Source organism: Lampetra planeri, chromosome 8, assembly GCF_965212315.1.
Source record: "Lampetra planeri chromosome 8, kcLamPlan1.2.h2, whole genome shotgun sequence".
Classification (NCBI taxonomy): domain Eukaryota; kingdom Metazoa; phylum Chordata; class Hyperoartia; order Petromyzontiformes; family Petromyzontidae; genus Lampetra; species Lampetra planeri.
Window position 1 is genome coordinate 8,548,544 of NC_136114.1, and position 22,697 is coordinate 8,571,240.

At 44.5% G+C, this 22,697-nt stretch overlaps 1 protein-coding gene across 1 annotated transcript in view; it reads left to right on the forward strand.

The window, feature by feature from the left end:
• Positions 1 to 19,908, forward strand: part of LOC144720276 (mucin-2-like) — a 29,292-nt gene extending 9,384 nt beyond the window's left edge. The window contains exons 17-45 of the mRNA XM_078596897.1: positions 342 to 594; positions 1,945 to 1,985; positions 2,309 to 2,409; positions 3,102 to 3,253; positions 3,979 to 4,120; positions 4,416 to 4,526; positions 4,614 to 4,805; positions 5,115 to 5,354; positions 5,644 to 5,800; positions 6,291 to 6,419; positions 7,276 to 7,420; positions 7,762 to 7,802; positions 8,012 to 8,167; positions 8,822 to 8,889; positions 9,455 to 9,614; positions 10,119 to 10,372; positions 10,610 to 10,793; positions 11,253 to 11,475; positions 11,947 to 12,125; positions 12,325 to 12,391; positions 12,491 to 12,579; positions 12,850 to 13,982; positions 15,654 to 15,681; positions 16,151 to 16,195; positions 16,276 to 16,454; positions 18,277 to 18,408; positions 18,855 to 18,900; positions 18,996 to 19,110; positions 19,675 to 19,908. Coding sequence (XP_078453023.1) covers positions 342 to 594; positions 1,945 to 1,985; positions 2,309 to 2,409; positions 3,102 to 3,253; positions 3,979 to 4,120; positions 4,416 to 4,526; positions 4,614 to 4,805; positions 5,115 to 5,354; positions 5,644 to 5,800; positions 6,291 to 6,419; positions 7,276 to 7,420; positions 7,762 to 7,802; positions 8,012 to 8,167; positions 8,822 to 8,889; positions 9,455 to 9,614; positions 10,119 to 10,372; positions 10,610 to 10,793; positions 11,253 to 11,475; positions 11,947 to 12,125; positions 12,325 to 12,391; positions 12,491 to 12,579; positions 12,850 to 13,982; positions 15,654 to 15,681; positions 16,151 to 16,195; positions 16,276 to 16,454; positions 18,277 to 18,408; positions 18,855 to 18,900; positions 18,996 to 19,110; positions 19,675 to 19,828 — 4,916 coding nt within the window. The 3' untranslated portion in view covers positions 19,829 to 19,908. The remainder of the gene's footprint in view (positions 1 to 341; positions 595 to 1,944; positions 1,986 to 2,308; positions 2,410 to 3,101; positions 3,254 to 3,978; positions 4,121 to 4,415; positions 4,527 to 4,613; positions 4,806 to 5,114; positions 5,355 to 5,643; positions 5,801 to 6,290; positions 6,420 to 7,275; positions 7,421 to 7,761; positions 7,803 to 8,011; positions 8,168 to 8,821; positions 8,890 to 9,454; positions 9,615 to 10,118; positions 10,373 to 10,609; positions 10,794 to 11,252; positions 11,476 to 11,946; positions 12,126 to 12,324; positions 12,392 to 12,490; positions 12,580 to 12,849; positions 13,983 to 15,653; positions 15,682 to 16,150; positions 16,196 to 16,275; positions 16,455 to 18,276; positions 18,409 to 18,854; positions 18,901 to 18,995; positions 19,111 to 19,674) is intronic.
• Positions 19,909 to 22,697: the final 2,789 nt, after the last annotated feature.

The window sequence follows — 22,697 nt, forward strand, 5'->3', positions numbered from 1 at the left end:
AGGATTTTGCATTGCTTTAAGATGCCTCACTCCGTGCCAGTCCATCAAATTCCTGAATCTTTAGTCCATTTCTTATGCATTCCATAGATTCACATTTTTGAATTGGTGTTATCCTGGCAATTCCAAGAGTTGCAACAATAGTGTTTTTTACGCTTCCATATTCTTAAGGCTGGCAACCATCGGCAGGCCAGTTGTATTCCATATTTTTACTGGCAAATCTGCTATGATTTTGGCAATTCCTCATGTGCATAAAAATATCATGACTTGCCTGCTTTTTATTTGACGCCTAAATGCTATTGACTTTAAACCGCTAATGGAATGACACTGACTTTCTCTTTCAGATTCACTGGTGGGGTGTTTACAGAACCAGTTATTTAGTTACGCCAGTGATGGCTGTAAACGAACATGCCGCTCTCTGAGCAACCGAGATGTGGCATGCACCGTGACTGATGTGCCTGTGGAAGGTTGCCAGTGCCCTAGGGGGCTGTATGCGGACGACCAAGGGAAATGTATTTCTGTGGCTAGCTGTCCCTGTTTCCTGAATGGCGAGAAGATTCAACCAGGTGCATTTGTCTACATAAATGGTCTTTCTTGGTACGTACAAAGCTTAACCATTGTCCCACTGTCGACGGCCATAATGTTCTTGCCCTGCACCAAATGAAGCATGCACTTTCAGTTTGATTTTAATGATTTAAAGATCTGAACCAATATTTGGAAGGACTGCAGTGGTTATGGCATGGGAATGAGTGGCATCTTATGGGAAGACAGACCCATAATGGTTGGTTGAATCCCAGCAAGACCTTTTCAAAATGGGCCTCAAGTTTAAAGCGTATTTTTCAATGGTATACGACCCAAGTATTCTGCTCCCAGAGATTAGCATTTTTCCACGTCACAATTAGGCATTTTTTAATGGTTGGCTTGAGTCCTTTGTGCAGATTTCACCCAAGATGTCACGTGGTTATAGCAACTAAATGCATCACAAGTATAATGGCCTTTCGTCAGCGACTCTGCAATGTCTGTACATGGTCATTAATGCCTAGTTTAACGTGGTTTTCTTCCACGTTAAGAGTAATTGCTGTACTGAATCATATTTGCACTAGCAACTGCCTGTAGTCCCATGCTGGTACAACTGGAGAAGGTTACACCACTACTCTATAATTCTGAATTCTTTATCCTTGCTGCTCTACGATGCAGCTCATGTAGTTGGGCAAAAACTCCATGCATTTATATAAATGTATGCAAAAACACATACATTACCATCGTCAAAGAGCTTGACCTTTTTGTACTGTACATTGTAGCTTTAAAATGTTCTCGGTAGACCATCTTTAAATTGATACGATTGTTTATGTAACGTTGCTTTCACCTTGCGTCCATGCCCTTCATGAAAATTAGCTTGTGTACGTAATAGGCGGTGTTCAATTTGTACATTTCAGAAATTTCGCAAACAATTCGTCTAAAATGCTTCCTGTGAGGTGCACTGGTATAGGTGCCACGTAACTATCCTTTACTCGAACAGCCCTGCTTGTACTGCAGGCTTTGTTTATATTCTGGATGTGCCATGGAATATTCCATTTTCTATTGTCACACCCCTTTAGTGACTATTGGGCATCACTTCAAGGGGAAACGCCATTTTAAGCTTTGCCCTCCAGGGTTCATAACTCCGATTTTGGGTGGCTGGATTTGAGTCCTAAGATACATATGCCAAGAACATTATTAATCTAAAACAACACGTCTACAAATTGCCATGAGAGTACGTTAAGATTACCATAACATCCTACAAGCAAACCTAGCTATGGCCTGCAATACGTCAATGTGAATTGGCACAGGCAATACACTTGTACTGTTTGCTGGAGAATGTGTCGCTGCCATTTTTATGTGGGTTATAATTTGACGTTGATGCAAATGTTAATTTATATGCTTAACCTAAGCATTCCTCCATTTCAGTTATTGTAAGAATGGAGTACTGCGCTGCCAAGATTACCCAGGTATGGGCTATCGTAAGTCTTACCAGAAGTGTGCAGCATTTTGCAGCCCTTCAATAATTTGTAGATTAACAAAGGCTCTTCAAGCCATTTTGAGGCTTTCAACCTGAGGGGCGTTTCCCACAACCCCAGTGTTAATTGTTGGCTGTTGAAATAGACTTTTGTATTACCTTGCGTTTTTTATAAATACGAACGCTTTCATGTTAATTGGTTTTTGCTCCCCTTTTTCATGGAGTGAGAATACAATAATATGGGCTCATGATTTGCTGCCATTTGCTTTTTCATGATCAAATGCATGGCGTTTTAATTCTCCTTTTTCTCAACAGAATGTAATCCCCCAATGGTTTATACCGACTGCATCAACGGCCAGAATGGTGTTTATGGGAAGGCTTGTGAGAGAACCTGCGAGTTGCAGCAACCCCCATGTGTAAGTCTGTGCCCAAATTATTCATTTGTGGCCTAGAAGTAGTCTGCTTATTAGAACAGTTGGTTTAATTTGGCTGCCCTTGTTACTACTGCAGGTGTTTTTAACCATACAAATAGGTGCCTCATCTTTAAGTGGCCATTTAAATATCCTTTTTACACATGCGCAAAAACCTACCTTCAAACCTTTGCCAGCTTTTTGGCTAGTATGGCGCTACAACATCTCTCCTGGGGACCTAAACAAGTGCAGTCTTTTGGGGGAGGCACGCACGTCACGAGGCACTTTAAAGGCTATTGCCAAGGGTTGTGGCCATGAGGGGCCGCTGGCCACGTGGGTTACCCATTGCTGATATTGACACTTTGCACTTGGATATTCATTTTAAGCCTTCAATCTCCAGAGGCCAATATTTTAGATGCATCCATTCCACTTCAAACTATAGGCCAACTTGGTTGCAGAATTATGCAGTGCACTAAGCTCTGCCATTTTTGTGCCCAAATATTAAATTCAGTAGTGACCTAACCTTCTGGACTTTCTTAATCATGGCCATTTTGGACCTACCTTAGTAGTGGTGTCATTTGACTGGTATGGAAAGACCACCGATATCTTCAACAAGAATTCACTTTCGTATAAAAGCTAGTATAGTTGAAGTGCTGAATATCAAACCCGATTTTTGTTGTTTGCATACCCATGTCCAGCTCGGCGTACGGTGCTATCCAGGCTGCGTTTGTCCAAAGGACCTTGTGAGGAATCGCAATGGCACCTGTGTCCTACCTCGTTTTTGCCCGTGCCAGCACAATGGCATTACGTATGCACCTGGGGATTCGATCCAAGTTGATTGCAACCAATGGTAAGATTATTCATGTTTTTACTATGGGACCCAAAGCCACGAGAGGATGGTGTATGCAAGATTACCATTCTTGGCCAAATTGAGCTGTAGTAAAACATGACATATTTGGCCTTACTGAAATTATGGAATAAACATTTTTTTGCTTTGTGTTGTGAAACGCTAAATGTAATGACGTTTTGTCATTTACATCTACAACTGGCCATGATTCCTTGGGTTTGAGGGGTGTTTACTGGTTTGGACCTAATTGCATTTCAAAATGTCCCAAGCCTTTACTCGATGTGTTCTTGTTACTAAAGTTAGAATTTGAAGTTTCTAACTTTCAACTTCTCAAAACACCATTTTTGTATCGAGGTTCTTAAACCCATTTTTATGGCCATATCATTACATGGCCTAAATAATAAAATCGATTTCGTCTACTAACCTACATTCAACTTGGGTTAAAATGCACTAAATGTGCATGGGAGGGGGGGGAAAGGTATACCTAAAATGCCCCCCCTGGCTGAGCAAAGTGATCGGTAGTCAAGTGTGAGGCCACCAATTAGCATTGGGGCTGCGATGTTGATAATGGCAGCTGTCAATGTAGTCTTCCATAGTGTTTCCAAAATACTAAACCTCATAGGTAATGGCCAAACATCAATTGTGTGATCCTGCCTTGGTTGACTTGGTTAGGCATTTGTGGGTAAGTGATTGTTACTACAATGCATTCTTTTCTCATTTCCATTCAGCAACTGTTCCAATGGTTTCTGGAACTGTACCAAGAACTACTGTGCAGCCATCTGCAAGACATTTGGAAATGGCCATTACACCACATTTGATGGAAAGAGTTTCTTGTTTAATGGACACTACTGTGAATACGTAGTGGTGCAGGTATGGAACTTTATACTAGTAGGAACGAAGTGGACCAGCCTACAATATATTATATTGTCCGACCGTGTAGCAACATCGCCCCCTACTGCAAACACTTGGCATGACCCTACAAGAACCTTTAGACTCGGTGGGGCTTTCCTGGCTAAACAAGTGTAATAATACATTATGTTTATATTCTTTGGTTATTCGTTCCTACCAGCCCACCCCGCAGGGTCCTGTTTCTCCCTTTATAATGAGACCCGCATCTTTTTATATTTAACATGTCCCTACATATGAAATTTTGTTTCGTTCATAGGACTACTGTGGCACCAGTCCACAAAATGGAACGTTCCAGATCGCCGTGGAGAACGTACTGTGTGGCAATACCTTGTCCACTTGCTCCAAATCCATAAGATTCTTCCTGCAGGCAAGCCCTGTGCACTCTTAATTCAAATCGCATTAAAGTTGCCTAATTCTTGCGTCTGAAATTTATAATGTGGTTTTCTATTCCCAGGACCAAGAAATAAAATTGGCAGATGGGACCTATTCATTCTCTCCCAGATCCAGTACCAGGAGTATTAGCAGCACACACAGATTTAGGGTGTATTCTGTTGGGCTATACCTAATTGTCGATGCTTCCAATGGAATAAAACTAGTATGGGACCGCAAGACAACCCTGTTCATCAAGGTCACTCCGGACAGGAAGGTGAGCCATAAATATTTATTTAATTACCAACTCTTTTCTCCATTTCTGTATATGCCTCCATTTTAGGAAGATGGTCTTCACGATGCCCTTTCTCTTGCAATTGAGACATGCACTCATTTGTAACTTGGGCATACAAATACAGTAGTTGCACATGCACCTCCAGCTTATTATACGTCTGTACAAGAAGCTTGATTGCTGTGCACATTGTCCAAGAATGTGCTGCTAACACATACACTGACAAATTCTTGTCATGGGTCTGCTGGGATTTTGTCACTGTAGTCTAATGTGACGAAATTGATCTCTTCCTAGGATGAGCTGTGTGGCCTTTGTGGAAAGTACAACGGAGATGTGTCTGACGACTTCACCATGCGGGACCACTCGGTGTCGGCTAATGCGCTTCAGTTTGGGAACAGCTGGAAGGCCGACGAGACGTGCTCTAATATGGTCGAGGAAGTCCCTCCTTGTGTGCTGAACTTTAACCGTAAGGTGTCTGCCGAGCGACAGTGCAGCCTCCTCAGCAGTGGGATATTTGCATCATGCCACGGAGAGGTATGCTTTACTTTCCACTCGCTGATTGCGGCGTGGTTGCTCGACTTGTGCAATTTCTGAGTTTGGAGGGTGAAGTGAATTATACCTAACACCAATTTATTCTTTGAAACATTGGTTGTATTGCTCTGCAGCCTTTGTCCCCAAAAATGCAATTGTGTGTGCCTAAAGTTGACTTGAATTTTTGCTAGTATAAACTCCAGATGACCTTTTACACAAGCGCCTTGCAAAGTGAAATGTTTACCTCGTGTTAATGTCTGCCTTTCATGCCACCCTTGTGGGGGTGGGGAAGGTGGACTACATGCCATACTATGAGGCCTGCGTACGTGACTCGTGTGCATGCGACACTGGCTTGGCGTGCGAGCTCTTCTGCACGGTAGTGGCTGCCTATGCGGAAGCATGCAATGAAGTTGGCCTGTGCGTCTATTGGAGGACCCCGGACTTGTGCCGTGAGTGATGCCTGAAAAATACACATGCACTGCATAGAATCTCCATTTTGTCAAATGTGCCCTCCCATGTGGTGCGTTATTCCTGCTTGGACAAAGCTGCCAGAGTCCATAGACTGATTTTTTTTCATAAATTTGGGTTGACCCTGTGTTCTAATGGAGAACCTCCCATGGAAATTCAAGTGGTTGGCCACAGACCATGGGCCATGTCTAAAATTCGCCTTTGGCAAGCCTCCAGTAACTTCATGAGGGTTTGCTGGAATACCTGAAACTGTGCACGGTCTTGGTGTATGCTCCCCAACACCCTTGCCTCATGCACTTCTGGGAAAGTGAAGTAACTTCTGACCTAACAATGCTGTTTTGAAACGTATTTGACTTTAAAAAGATGAATGGAGCATTCCAACCTTTTTTTAAAATGGTTTACCCAACTTTGCCTCGCTTCATTTTAACCTTAGCTCCTAGATAACACCGTTTCTTCGCTCCTGTTTTCCAGCTATTTTCTGTGACTTCTATAATGACCCCAACACATGCACCTGGCACTACCATCCATGTGGCACTGTCAACACCAAAACTTGTGGCGATCCAGAAGGCATCAACCTGGGTGACTTCCCAAGGCTTGAAGGTACATGCACAGGCTTTTCAATTGACCGAACCAGTTTTGTTTGGTACCTCATCCAGTTCTAGACATTACACCTCCATTATATGAAATAGATTCGACTTGAACGTTCTTGATTTAATTGTGCATGGTCTTGACTTTACCACCCACTTACTGGCTTCAGGCCCAAATAGTCCCTGGGCCAGAGTAGCAAATTGGTGTACAAGCTTGGGTAGAAAGATCCGTTGCCTCCAATGTTTGCATGGCAAAAGGGAATTTTAAGCCACTTACTAATGTGATTGCCTTATGCAAAACTGTCCTGCAGTTTTTACACCGGGGATTACCAACGTTGTTAAAACAAATGCATGACTCACACACTTTTAAGAAGGTGCTTGCCACAGTACCTTGCTGATCTCGGGAGCATAAACAATCACGCCATCTCGGTCAAAGTTTGTTTTTAAGCAGCGGCTTTTGACTAACCACCAGTTGCTCCATCGTGTGCTTTCCGATACACTTCTGCAGCCGTCTGGCATGCTCTTGGTTGCGATTTTTACGGGAGCTGCTAGCGCTACACTCAAATACAGTAAAGATGTCGGTGGGGGTGAAATGCTTTGATAACTGCTTTTGTATTTTTTGGGTCCCCTGCCCACCATCGGTTTTTCATGGTTAGCTGCGTACAGTGCAAACTACGTTATATGTAAAATTCGGTTATGGCCATAATATTGCAACTCGATGCTCTCTTGGCTGGTCCTCGGTGCAATTTCTGGGCTAGTAGATTTTAATTACAAATAGTGCTAATGCAGAGCTTATTTGGCATCTGGTAATATGGTACATTTCGCCAGCATATACAACCTTGATCAAATGACGTTGTCTTGCATTACAGGCTGCTACCCTAAATGTTCAAATGCTACATACTTGGATGAACGCACCTTGCACTGCGTGTCGAGGGAGAACTGCAGCTGTGAGCTAAATGACACGATAGTCCTTCCTGGTGATACTTTCGTGAGCAGGGACACGTGCCAGATATGGTAAGCATCCCTTCTTACCATGCTGTGTACAGTGCAACTCGACCTGAAGATAAGCCTGACCGCTTGTCATTTACATCTATGATCTATATACTGCTGCATGACTTCCCAACAATGACCTCAAAGCTCTCGTGCCGCACGTTTAGCCCTTTGCTCCACCTGTCTTTCTTGATATTCCCTCGCTTCCATTGCAACTGCCAATCTTGTCATCTACTTTAAGCACTACTAGCGATGTCCTCCCAAAGATACATTTCTTTTACTGACCAGTGCCTCCAAAACTGATATCTTGCAACTGCTTTGGTCCCATTTATTTCCAATAACATCAACAATTTTATTTATTTCAGCAACTGTACCATGGGGCAGCTTCACTGTTCTACAACCGCTGGTGAGTGTATATATATTAGTGTTAAAGTTGTAAAAGGAGTTTCTAGAGTTAACAAACTTTAAACTGTACGATATGGTAATGACAATACATTTGATTACAAACGCACATGTCGTTAAAAGCAACCCGTAATTACAACACACTAACGGTTACTTGATCAATTAGCTTTTTAGTTGAATTAATAATGCCATGGCTTGTCCTCCTGTATGTAGTCTGCTGTGTCTACAATGGGCACCAATATAAGCCAGGTGACATCGTCTATACAAACACCGATCTTGGTTCGCTGTGCAACGTCACGGGCGTATGTACCGACGCCGGCGTGATTGGCAGTTACACCAGGTGTCCGTCCACAACTCCCACCATCACAGGTAACAATTTAACTTCTGACAGGGCCGTTCATTGCTCTAAAACCAGCCCAATGAAAAGATCCTTGATCACAGCTGCCTTGAACAGGAATATGCAATGGACTAATTTGAGGTTTTATGAGTGGTGCTTTTACGTAACGTATAACATGGAAAATTCGTGGACTTGACAATGAAAATGCATGCATTGCCTATTCAAGTGGAGGTCCAAAATACTTGTCCCATGTGCAAGGTAGCTATGAACACATGCAGAACGTGTGGACTGGCCCACATTAATCGGTGCTTTGCTCCATTTGAACAAGTGCAACACCACACTTGGCACGCTTGGCTATGTACATTGCGAGATGTTCTTTGTACAATAGTTGTGTGGAATACATTTTAATGCCATAATACATGTAAAATGAAATGGCAGTTAATTTCAGCGGTTCTGGTTTTTATCCAGGCACATTTCGTATCCTAAAAGTTCCCCTTCAAGCATATGGTTCTTTCATATGCGCGTGGCTGGGTATTGCCTTTTGGGTTTCAAATTATGCTTTGTATAAAATTAGCCTTAATGCACTGCAAAGGGCCAAACATATCTGGCCAGTTAATGCAAATTTTATAAAATAACCCAAGCTGGCACTTAACCTGGCTTTCCTCCTGTCCTATGTTCAACAACAGCAACGTCCCCATCATCGACTGCGTTCACCACAGGGAGTGGGTGCTATTCCCTTGTCCCTCCACGGCAGGTAACAGGGTTCCGTATGATATAACTGGGATGGCTTAAATTAATGGGATTGCTCTTTATAAAAACCATGCTTCTCTCTGCAGTTGCATTAATTAGGAAAACTTTAATGGTAGGTGCACTTTATAGGATAGGTGCTTGCTTTAATGGATGAACACTGAATTGCCCCACCCAGTTAATTCTTGCCCGACTTTCAGTTACCACAATCTTGTACATGGACGGTGCCATATTTTAAGCCTCTTTTTAAAATGATTGTAGCACTGCCATACTAAATAGACATGCTGCTAGGTACGTGGCATGCGGACCAATTTTCTACAACATTTCCCGATGAGATAATATGGTATTAAAAAAAACACTAACTTTCATCTCCATTAACATACCTTAGACTGTGGCAGGGGGTTTTCTGAGCCTGGCATTCAAAATATCACCGTGCTTTTTAAGATTCTACTTGTACAACTGCATACTTTATAACACATGCTTTTTGGAATGATTCCCCACAACATAGCCTTTCGTTACAGAACCCTTTTTTTAATGCTGCTCCTAATTTATACATCGCATCCTTTCACCAGCATATGGAGACTTGGAAGGTGAACAACTGTAAGAATGCCACTTGTATCGACAACAACGTCACCTACACTATGAAGACTTGCAGCGAGTCCACAAAGCCCAACTGTGTCTTTGTACGCAGTGTTTCTGACAGCGATGGTTGCTGCACATGGCAATGCCAATGTGAGTATATGCTGCTTTATGCACACTCCTCTATTGGGTTAAATACCACCAGCAACCTGTTTTGGCTAGGTCTCCTATTTATTTTCAATCTGACACTTATTTTTGAACTGCAAAATTGCATCTTTTTTTAGATGCAATTACATTTCTAGGACCCCCCACCTAAAATTGCTTTAGATTTTGGGCTCCTTATACATTTGCCATGCATGCGATGACCCCACCACGCACCCTGCTAATTTGATCTGTACCTTCTTGACAAGAAGGTGGAGGAGAGAATGTGCTATAATCTAACATGACCAATGTTATTACATAGCTGCCTTTTTTCCAGAGCATACATCCGTTTGCCACCACAAACGAAGTGGTCTTTTCATCCAAGCATGTTAGTCCTCAAATGAATATTTGCACTGGATCCATTCCAGATGGTGAAGAACCATGCTGACATGTAGTGTATTTGACCATGACGTTTCTTTTTAATGGGCTTTTTTTTCTGTCTGGAATTGCAAAAAGGCAAATGCCAGGGATGGGGAGACCCCCATTACATCACATTTGATGGTGTTCGGTACACCTTCCTGGAGGACTGCACTTACATCCTGGTAGAGGAGAGGGTTCAGCAACATAACCTTACAATCCTTCTCGACAACTATCAATTCAACCGTGGAAACCCAGCCTCTTTTGTCAGGGGCCTCGTTGTCAACTACAATGGGAACTCTGTCAACATGAGCATCCCAGCCACTCTGGGGAGAAGGCAGAACATCATCACGGTACAGTTTCTTCTGCTTACCAATTGACACTTGCATTTACTTTGACAACCAAGTGTGGGAGCATGAATTGTAACACATGTCTGACGTGTTTGAATTGCTTGCAAACAACTCCGTTTGGCATCACTAATACCCACCTGACTAAAGCTTGTACGAGGTCCATATGTATCCTTGTTTAATTGTATGTAGTTGACGCTGCTAATAGCTGTTTGCTATAATGATTACGCAATTGCTCTGAAGGTATACTACAACAACGTACTAGTGACGCCACCCTTGTCTTCGAATGGAATTGACATTACCTCCAGTGGAATTCTGGTGAAGGTGACCATCCCTGCCATAGATGCAACCATCTCATTCACTGGAGATATGTTCTCCATCTACTTGCCGTATGATTTATTCAAAAACAACACCCAAGGGCAATGTGGTAAGTTGTCATGCCAAGCCATGGATCTCCTAAATCTGTTATACACTTGCTACCTCTTCTCTAGGTGCATTTTGCCACTACGTGCCAAATGGAAGGTATCGATTAGTTTTTAATCTGCATCCAAAGTAGATGACAATGTAAACTTGCGCCCATCCTCAACTTGGTTTTAGATAATAGAATGCCAAACTTGAACAGGTTAAATAGCATGCGTCATTAAATTTCTACAACCAGTTATTTACATTTACAGAAAGTATACGTAAAATAATGCTTTATATGGGTGCCTTAAAGCTCTGACTGATGCCTTGGCCTCCTTTTAATCAATTCTACTAAATACTATTAATATAAGTACATAACCATCCATTCACTACAGACATTAACAATGCGTGTCCTGTTGTCAGCTGCAAATTAAGGAGGAGAATAGCATTATGCATGCACAATGTTTATGCCTTTTACATCCAGGCATTTGCAACAACATCCCCAACGATGATTGTGCCTGGCGGAATGGCACCGCAGAGCCTACGTCGTGCTGCCCTAGCACTGCTTCAAGCTGGGTCATACCTGATGTTACCAAGCCTCACTGCCCCTCGATGTTCAACTCCAGCAAGAAGCAGAGCTGCACACCCTCGACTACGCCGCCTCCGTGCAAAATGAACATGTCGGTGTGCGGCGCCATCAACAGCACGTAATGGATCCAAGTCATTTGAAATGCACTGCATGTCCTATATAGTTGTGCTTTTCAATGACTTATGCATATCTCCGCCCCCCCCCCCCCCCCCCCCAATTTATCCATGACTGTACCTTTTCCCAAACTTGCTTATTTTCCACTACGTCCATTTTGAAGTCTTCTCCAGAACCAAATCGTGGGTAACACGACGCTTGCAGCCCTCCTACAATTTAGCTGCATAATATTCAGATTAGTTGTAATGATGCATGTACACTTGTTTTCTTTACACGGCATGTGCTCAAAAATCAATTGTTACCAGTGGAACTTCTAATGAGGGGCCATTCATTATTCAAGCCATTGTTCATGTGACTCCTAATTAGGTCTTCCCAAACCTCTGCGCGCTATCCCTTGTACAAGCTTGCATGGGAATTGCTTTTCAGGAAATGGATTTTCAAGGCTGTTTCTTCCACCACCCCTTTTACTCTACAGCATGTTTTTAAACTGTTCGAAGGTGGTGAGCCTGCAAGAGTTCCTGTTCACGTGCGAGTATGATCTGTGCCTAGTGAATTCCTCACGGGCTGGTTGTGCCAGTATTCAAGCGGCAGCAGAAAAGTGTGCCCAACTGGGCTACAACGTTGACTGGCGCAATGCCACCAATGGAACTTGTGGTAATATTCATTATTTCGATCATGAGTAGTAACTGATCATTAATCTTGAATGCAAAATATTGTCGGCTCAGTTTTAATACAATGCTAGTGTGCCATCTACCTCTGGCCCAGCAATGTTTTCAGAATTGTTTTTCAAAAGCATTTTTGTTACATTTTATAAACTTATTTTTATATCCTTGCTTCATTTGTGATCCTCTAGGCTACAACTGCACTAACGGACAGTATTTGCCACAAGGTCCAAAGATTGTGAAGTCCTGCTCCAACGGGTAATTGATCTCCTCCCCCCCCCCCCCCCCCCAACTTTGCACGACACAAATCTTTCCAATACTTGTCCTCAATACATTTTCTTTTTTCTGATTCTGCAGCAGTGTCGTTTCTACCATACAACATGAAGAAGGCTGCTATTGTCCTGAAGGAAACATAAGTTGCAATGGTTCGTGCATTCCTGAAATAAGTAAGTGCATCCTTTTTGTAGTAGAACCTTATGGTGTGCAATTTCGATCACCCCAAGGGTTGACTTGTTCTTAAAGATCTTATTGGTAATGAACTTTGTAAACAAACCTCTTCATTATCCAACGTGTTTTTGGGAGGTGGGGTCTAAAATTATGTACATGCTATGGTTGGAGGGTTTTGCCCTGATGAAAGCGCCAAAACTGCCTTTGCACTTGGAAGTATTTTAATGACGTTGGGGAAACATTATGTATTGTGCCTCTGTCAACCATAGGTACAACCACAATGCCTTCAACTTCATTGGCAACGACCACCAGGAAGACGACGCCTACCTCCACTGCAACGACCACCAGGAGGACAACGCTTACCTCTACTGCAACGACCACCAGGAGGACGACGCCTACCTCCACTGCAACGACCACCAGGAGGACGACGCCTACCTCCACTGCAACGACCACCAGGAGGACGACGCCTACCTCCACTGCAACGACCACCAGGAGGACGACGCCTACCTCCACTGCAACGACCACCAGGAGGACGACGCCTACCTCCACTGCAACGACCACCAGGAGGACGACGCCTACCTCCACTGCAACGACCACCAGGAGGACGACGCCTACCTCCACTGCAACGACCACCAGGAGGACGACGCCTACCTCCACTGCAACGACCACCAGGAGGACGACGCCTACCTCCACTGCAACGACCACCAGGAGGACGACGCCTACCTCCACTGCAACGACCACCAGGAGGACGACGCCTACCTCCACTGCAACGACCACCAGGAGGACGACGCCTACCTCCACTGCAACGACCACCAGGAGGACGACGCCTACCTCCACTGCAACGACCACCAGGAGGACGACGCCTACCTCCACTGCAACGACCACCAGGAGGACGACGCCTACCTCCACTGCAACGACCACCAGGAGGACGACGCCTACCTCCACTGCAACGACCACCAGGAGGACGACGCCTACCTCCACTGCAACGACCACCAGGAGGACGACGCCTACCTCCACTGCAACGACCACCAGGAGGACGACGCCTACCTCCACTGCAACGACCACCAGGAGGACGACGCCTACCTCCACTGCAACGACCACCAGGAGGACGACGCCTACCTCCACTGCAACGACCACCAGGAGGACGACGCCTACCTCCACTGCAACGACCACCAGGAGGACGACGCCTACCTCCACTGCAACGACCACCAGGAGGACGACGCCTACCTCCACGACTCCCATAACTGAAACGACAACGCCGCCGTCTACCTCCACGACTCCCATAACTGAAACGACAACGCCGCCGTCTACCTCCACGACTCCCATAACTGACACGACAATGCCGCCATCTACCTCCACGACTCCCATAACTGAAACAACAACGCCGCCGTCTACCTCCACGACTCCCATAACTGAAACGACAATGCCGCCATCTACCTCCACGACTCCCATAACTGAAACGACAACGCCGCCGTCTACCTCCACGACTCCCATAACTGAAACGACAATGCCGCCGTCTACCTCCACGACTCCCGTAACTGAAACGACAACGCCGCCGTCTACCTCCACGACTCCCATAACTGAAACGACCACAACACCGTCTACCTCCACGACTCCCGTAACTGAAACGACAATGCCGCCGTCTACCTCCACGACTCCCGTAACTGAAACGACAACGCCGCCGTCTACCTCCACGACTCCCGTAACTGAAACGACAACGCCGCCGTCTACCTCCACGACTCCCGTAACTGAAACGACAACGCCGCCGTCTACCTCCACGACTCCCGTAACTGAAACGACAACGCCGCCGTCTACCTCCACGACTCCCGTAACTGAAACGACAACGCCGCCGTCTACCTCCACGACTCCCGTAACTGAAACGACAACGCCGCCGTCTACCTCCACGACTCCCGTAACTGAAACGACAACGCCGCCGTCTACCTCCACGACTCCCGTAACTGAAACGACAACGCCGCCGTCTACCTCCACGACTCCCGTAACTGAAACGACAACGCCGCCGTCTACCTCCACGACTCCCGTAACTGAAACGACAACGCCGCCGTCTACCTCCACGACTCCCGTAACTGAAACGACAACGCCGCCGTCTACCTCCACGACTCCCGTAACTGAAACGACAACGCCGCCGTCTACCTCCACGACTCCCGTAACTGAAACGACAACGCCGCCGTCTACCTCCACGACTCCCGTAACTGAAACGACAACGCCGCCGTCTACCTCCACGACTCCCGTAACTGAAACGACAACGCCGCCGTCTACCTCCACGACTCCCGTAACTGAAACGACAACGCCGCCGTCTACCTCCACGACTCCCGTAACTGAAACGACAACGCCGCCGTCTACCTCCACGACTCCCGTAACTGAAACGACAACGCCGCCGTCTACCTCCACGACTCCCGTAACTGAAACGACAACGCCGCCGTCTACCTCCACGACTCCCGTAACTGAAACGACAACGCCGCCGTCTACCTCCACGACTCCCGTAACTGAAACGACAACGCCGCCGTCTACCTCCACGACTCCCGTAACTGAAACGACAACGCCGCCGTCTACCTCCACGACTCCCGTAACTGAAACGACAACGCCGCCGTCTACCTCCACGACTCCCGTAACTGACACGACAATGCCGCCATCTACCTCCACGACTCCCGTAACTGAAACGACAACGCCGCCGTCTACCTCCACGACTCCCATAACTGAAACGACAACGCCGCCGTCTACCTCCACGACTCCCATAACTGAAACGACAACGCCGCCGTCTACCTCCACGACTCCCATAACTGAAACGACCACAACGCCGTCTACCTCCACGACTCCCATAACTGAAACAACAACGCCGCCATCTACCTCCACGACTCCCATAACTGAAACAACAATGCCACCATCTACCTCCACGACTCCCATAACTGAAACAACAATGCCACCATCTACCTCCACGACTCCCATAACTGAAACGACAACGCCGCCGTCTACCTCCACGACTCCCATAACTGAAACAACAATGCCGCCGTCTACCTCCACGACTCCCATAACTGAAACGACAACACCTACCTCTACTCCCATGACTGAAACAACAACGCCACGTATGTCCACTCCCACAACTGCAACGACCTGATTTTGCTACATTCTCTTTGCCACTCGTGCTTTATCTTACTACACGAGCTTGAAATTGACATCACATTCCAATTGGATTTGTGGTACCAAAAGTAATCCAGTCCATTTTTTTACGTAAAAAAATTAAATCGCTTTGCATGGTGTTTTTTTTTACTCATCTTGCATTAAAGTCGGTCTGTCCACTCCCAATTTATGAACTGAGAATATACTTCGTGGTATTTTTGCCAATGGCCTTATTAGGAAGGCTCTATTACTAGTTGCACCTTTTTTTGTTGCCCTCATGGCTCGGTAACTTCTCAATAACACTGTCCGTATTACTATTGCTCCTCCCCTCCAACCAAGATATTGCCGTTCATGAACCCACCCATATGCTTACTTTAATGGTATACTGACAACTGCTAAATTAATCATGTAAAATGCCCTTTTTCGCTCCCACAGGCGTACCATGCACATGTGAATTTGGAGGCAAGATTCTGAATGCTGGTAAGTTAAAGCCCTTTTCCGTTTTTTATTCATGGTTTCATTGACACGGTAATAAAATGTGTTTGCCATTTTTCTTGCAGGTGACCTTGTGTACATAGCTAATGGCACCAGCGGTTGGTGCTCCTATGTGAGATGTTCACCAACGTGCATCCTCGTCACCTCGCTCGAACTGTGCCCAACCACAACGAGCAGCCCTCCAACCACGTACCAATCCACCTCGCTCCAACCTGGCTGCTATTCCAACGGTCGTTATTACAATGTAGGTTTACAATAACCTTTATATGGTCTCGACAACCTTTCCAAATGGATCCCATTTTATTAATGAATGCATACGACCCTGTGACCAAGGGCAATATTAAACGTTTCAAGTAATGTTGTATTGCAGTTTCTTGTTTTAAAGTTTAAATATTGCTGAACTAATATTAAAGGTGTAAGTGACATGATTCTCTACTCGCCAAGTCTAGTGGGATGGCCCTGGGACATAACAGCTTTTTCAACCAGTATGTATCTTGAGTGTGGAAGAGGTCAATCGCACTTGCGTGCCTAAAAAGTGGGCTTTGAAAGAGCACCAATTGTAATTTTGGTTTGCTTCATTTACTCCATAATTCTGGAAGAGCAAGGGACGATGTTCCGTGCAAAACCTGATCCATGACATTTAAAACTACCTGTTTTTAGATTGCAGCTGCAAAATTTTTTGCTTATTGAAATAGGCTGCACCCAAACCTGTCGCATCCAGATCAAAGTTAAAAGGTTGAAGTGCATTTTGCAGGTGACAAGCTGGGTCAATCATCCGACCTAGGACACTGGTCCATTTTCGTTTTCCAGATGAAGGTGCCGTAGCTTAAAATTGACGGTCTTGCTCCATTTTTTAAATATTTACATGCATGCATATTTTGTTTAAGTTAGGATCCCATGTCGGTGCATAAGGCAACACCATCTTCTAAACCGTCAACTTGTCTAAATCCATGCCACACAATTAAAATAACATCTCCTTCCCCATCGGCAATGATTGAAATCTGATGCATAAAAATACACTTTACAAACAGACGTACATGGAGTAGGTGAGGTTTAATGTAGTTCACAATTGATGTGACCAGCTGCATTATCCCACTGCTTTTTAACTGCTAATTTCTAACCGAATCGTACAATGTCTGAACACTTGTGGCACACTTCACACACATTGCAGTCCTGGTGTAGTGGTACACGATTTGGGTTCAAAAACCAACCATGCAATTAAAAAAAATTTTGCCTTCTATGTAGCCATGCAGAATGTTCAATAATTCAAGTGGTTCTGTCTTTCAGACAAAAGATGTAACATCCCAAATGTGTGCATTATGGTCCCCGGTGCTTGTGCCAATTTGACCACGCACAAGCATGTGTGCATTTCAGGTATTCTTACTATTGCCTTTACTGGCTATATAGCCTGCATTAACAGTAACAGGTGGTATATAATTTTTGCAACTTCCCCATGTCCACCATGTCGGATACAAGAGATTAAAACAACTTCAACTTGTATGTAGAGCCTGAGCAATCTGGTACCACCTGTCATGATGCTCTTTGACCTTGGTCAAACGTGCTGCTCCCATGCAACGGCATGGTGCGCCGCTTCGAATGTTCCATTTTGCAAATTCGGCCACGAGGATGGTAATTGCTCAGATGGAACGACTGCAATTCAAATCTATGCTCTGACGACCCCTAATCCAGTTTTCTGCCCGGAGATGAGCTTGCCTCCAACCAAAAATGCTATTTTTTGAAATGTTTGAGAACTCTGCCTTCGATTTGCTTTTCATACCAGTTGAAAATTGTACATTCCTTTTTAGTGGGATCTTGCTACTTGTGAATCCCTCCTGAGAAACCCCATTTTAATTCCTGACTGTTTGAAAGCCGCTAAACGCTGCCACTTACCGCTATGGTGTGGGGATGCTCTTGTCAGCGGTGGCAATCCAAGGACTGCATGCAAATATACAACCTGAAATGCCGCTAAATATGGAGTTAATCAAGCCTAATGGCTTGATCTTCCAACTACAGTATTTTGTGTTCCTAAAAGTAGACTTTATAACCTTATTTTTACTTTTTTTTAGATCGATGCCACTTGGACCATGCCGGGTGATAACTGCACACGCTTTACATGCGAGAGTGTATTAGGGCAGGCTTCTGTTGTGGAGGTGAAGATCCGCTGTAGTCCAGCTATTAACATCAGCTCTTGCCAACCTGTAAGTAACCATCTGGTTTTATATAAACGTGTTAACACTCCCAGCAATCCTAAACTGTTGGTCTGCTCACTATGCATGTAATCCTCAGAATCCTTGTTTTGAATGTTGCCATGAAATTATTTCAGGAGGTTTTTTTGTCCTGGCAACTTGGGACACTTAATTTAATTGTAACCCATGAAGTGCATTTGTTTAACATTGTCTTCAGTTGGTGATAGGTGAAACCTTTAATTCCAATAAATCCACATGCAAATTACGTTTGCATCACTACCCAAAAAAGGAAAACTATAAAGGCCATTGCCCAAAATATAATCTGGGGCAATGGCCCTTCAGAGCACATGTAGATTAGATGGTCATGGTTGGACAAACTTGATCATTTTAGATCACCTGCCTCTGGAATCCAAGATGCATTCTAACTGAAGCACAATATACCTGTTAATTTATTTCAGGGAACCGTGGTAAAGGATGAATATGGCTGCTGTTCAAGTTGTCGTCGTAAGAGGCTCTCACCTTTTTTGCTTTCACTCGCTTGATCTCGATCAACTTTTGTACATTTTCACTAATTTGGATTTTATCACCCTTTTTAACAGCTCTGCAGTCTCCTTGTCGGTTATTTGAAGGAAACGTTGAGATCAACTTGCCTGGTTGTCAACCAAAAAACGTATCGATGCCTTTCTGTCAGGGGAACTGTTCGTCAATGACAATGTGAGTGACCAGTGCATTTTAGACTTAATTACCACAACTTCTAAATAAATGCTGCACGAGCAAGTATTTGATCGTCATTTCAACAGCTGTAAGTTACATGTGCAAAAAAATTAAGGCCCTTATCTAAATTTAAAGTTTGAAATTGTTATCAAATGAGCCGTTTCTTTTACTAGTCAATTGGGTTTAAATGCCTGTCCTTGGCAAGTCTCTTGGTGGTAAATCATACTAGGCCAATTGCTGAACACCTGAGGCACGTTTGACAATTTTAAGTAATTTGCTGGCTGCAATCTTGATTTGAAGCTTTCGTGACTGCAGGAATTCATACTCTGGTTCTTTCAATAAAGTCCCATGTAGAAACCGTAACTAATAAATCACGACGTTTCGATGCCATCGCCTTCAGGTGAATACAATACAGCAGGTGGACCACTGAGGAGGAAATGTACCGAGCTACTGCAACCATAGGACTAGTGATGGAATTTAAGTACTAACAGCACTTAAATATTTAATCGTTCATACATTACTGACATTTGCACATTGACAATTGTAATATTTTTGTCTTCACAGACTTGACGTCCCATCTATGGCACCGGTGTACACCTGTAACTGCTGCCATGACCTAGAAACTGAGGGTATGAGGATTTCATTGACTTGCACTGGAGGATCTCAACTTTATGACTACATCTACATAAAATCTTGTAAATGCACAAGCTGTTCATGAACATGAAATGTGAAGGTTGAACACTGTTTTGCATCATGATGTAAATACTGAATTGCTTACAAAATAAATGCAAACCATAACCTCTTGTGCTTGTCATTCTTCATAATTGAGTTTGGTTTTCCTCTTGGAATGGTTAGCATTTTAGGTTCCTTGCATACAGCCATGATTTGAGGCACTTTTTTCAGGTGGTACTTTATCGGTGACATTGTAAAGCATCCCACCTAATGTGTTTTTCGGCATATGCCTACAAATTACTTTTGTTTTGGGAGGGGGGGGGGGGGGACGCTTGGTGCATTCTTCCAATTTCGATCAACCTAGTAATGGCACTGCTCCAATGCAACATGCCTGACCAGCAAACGCCTTAACCTAAAATCTGACTGGCATAGTCCACGGTGGATCACTGGATTTTGTACGGTTGAAGCCCAACAAAGGAGTGGTAGCATGCATCTTTGTGGTTCCTAATGAATATTTGACAGGGAACTGGACAGTCTCAATCTGGCAAATTCCAATCTGCCGTGCCGATCAAATGTCCTGTAATATAACAAGCTCGACAAGCCAGATTATTTTGTTGCTCCATTACCTGGTCCTTTTCCAACTGACATAAGCATCACTTTTGCACCTGGAACCGGTCGGCTGTTTTTGGAAAGCCTCCATTGTTGACGTCTGGAATCTTTCCATATCAAAGGTTTTTGTCCGTAACATCAATCCAATCTGTGGCTTTGATTGTAGACTTTTGCATATTTTGAAGCACTTTGTTATCAACTTGACAAATTTGCTCAAGTTTTCTTTAGAAATTGTATTTGAACCGTGTCTCCTTGGCGCATGTTGTGCCTTCGCTTGCACATTTAGACCTGCCACATGGGTTTGGTGGCATTCTTTATGGCTGCTCGAACACTGCCACCCACTGGTGGAAGCTGCATTAGATCACCAAACAGAAGCTTCTAGAATCTAGACATTTGGGTTATACTGGTAGGAACGAAGTGAACCAGCCTACAATAGATTATATCGTCCCATGTCCGATTGAGTGGCAACATCGCCCCCTACTGCAAACACTTGGCAGGACCCTACACAAACCTTTACACTCGGTAAGGCTTTCCTGGCTAAACAAGTGTAACATTCCTGTATAATTCCCTGAGATAATTTTTAATTTAAATGTTTTAATTAAAAGCTAACTCACAGCGGCCTACAGCTAGGCCTCAAACACTCCCTTCATATCGTACCCCAGCGTGTGTGAAAGAGTTAATGTTTAACAATGCTACATTCCCTGATGTTTTTAAATAGAAACATTTACATTTAAAGCTTTTACATTAATAATTGAAACATTTAAACAAAAAATTAACTCTCAGCAGCCTCAAGCCTACAGCTAGGCCTAAAGCCTAGAACTAGGCCTCAAACTCTCCCTTCGTATCGTCCGATTAGGTGTAGCAACATCGCCCCCTACTGCAAACACTTGGCAGGACACCAAAAAAACTAGGCTTTCCTGGCTAAACAAGTGTAATAATACATGATGTTTATATTCTTTGGTTATTCGTTCCTACCAGCCCACCCCGCAGGGACCTGTTCCTTAAGCCGCTTCAACCTCTGCTCAATCGAGCCGTGCATTTCGTATGGCACCATGGATGTATTACTCTGGTTCTTTCGGTTAAGTTGCGTAGGTAGAAAAATAAAATGAAACCATAACATGACGACGTTTCGATTGCAGCAGTTCCACTGGATTTTCCACCTGACGACCGCATGTGGGGTGATCGAAACGTGATTTTATATTGTTTTCTACCTATGACTTTACCGAAATAACCAAAGTGTGGATTCTGCAGTTACAAAAGCTTAAACATGGCTATTTTGTAGATCGTGAACTGCTTCCACTATTCTCACTGAGGTATTCGCCCATCAGAGGGTTTGGCAACTTTCCATCCATTGCGCACTAACTTTTTAAATTGAATGCAGCGTGTCCATGATTCAATAGTGCGGTGACTGCTCCAAAGCACTAACGGCGTTATCAGGACGATGGCATTGGCGTATCTGTTCCCTACACAACTTGAATTTTTTTTTTCAGTGCTTTTAATCCATCCAATTGACCACTGATCTTGCGAGATGATATTGTATATCACATTGCCCAACATGGCTTGCTTAGAGCGCTCAATCGTCATCTTCCGTCAGGATGTCCATTGGCGTCATCTTTAGGTGGCTCAATTTTTGAGCTGATTTAAATGCAGTTCCCAACTGACTACCGTTCTGTGTTCTTACATTTTGAGCATTGTGTGTCTCTGGAAAATGCTGCCCTGGCTGTTTCAAAGCCCTCCGAGGTTCACGGTCATTCTTGGATTAGACCACGTGGTCGAAATTGATGTTAAGTAATGTGGGAGCCAGAAGACATCCCTGTTGCACCCCAAGGTGTACAGGGAATAGCTCTGACTCCCGGCCACGTAGTTTTACCTGGGCCTGCTCGCCATCATGAAGGTCCTTAATGATTGTGGGCAGAGGGGTCAGACTCAAAGCCCGAAGAATAACCCAGAACCCAGGCCTACTGATGGTATCATAGGCCTCGACCAGGTCGATAAAGCAGAGGTGTAGGTCTTGTTGGAATTCCCTACATCTCTGCTGTAGCAGACGGACAAAATGGGGCATCTGTGCAGGACCGCCCTTTCCTGAAACCGCATTGGGGCTCCGCAAGCCTCTCCTCAGTGTGCTTAGCAAGGCGATGTTGAATAATCATTGCCAGGACCTTTCCCAGCACACTGAGCAGTGAGATGCCTTGTAGTTGTTAGTCTGTGTGGACCACCAGGGCATCCTTCCAATCCTGTGGAACCTGTCCAGTCTTATGTCATGTAGGGTAGTCTCTGCACAAATGCCACCCTCCCTCAGCATTTTG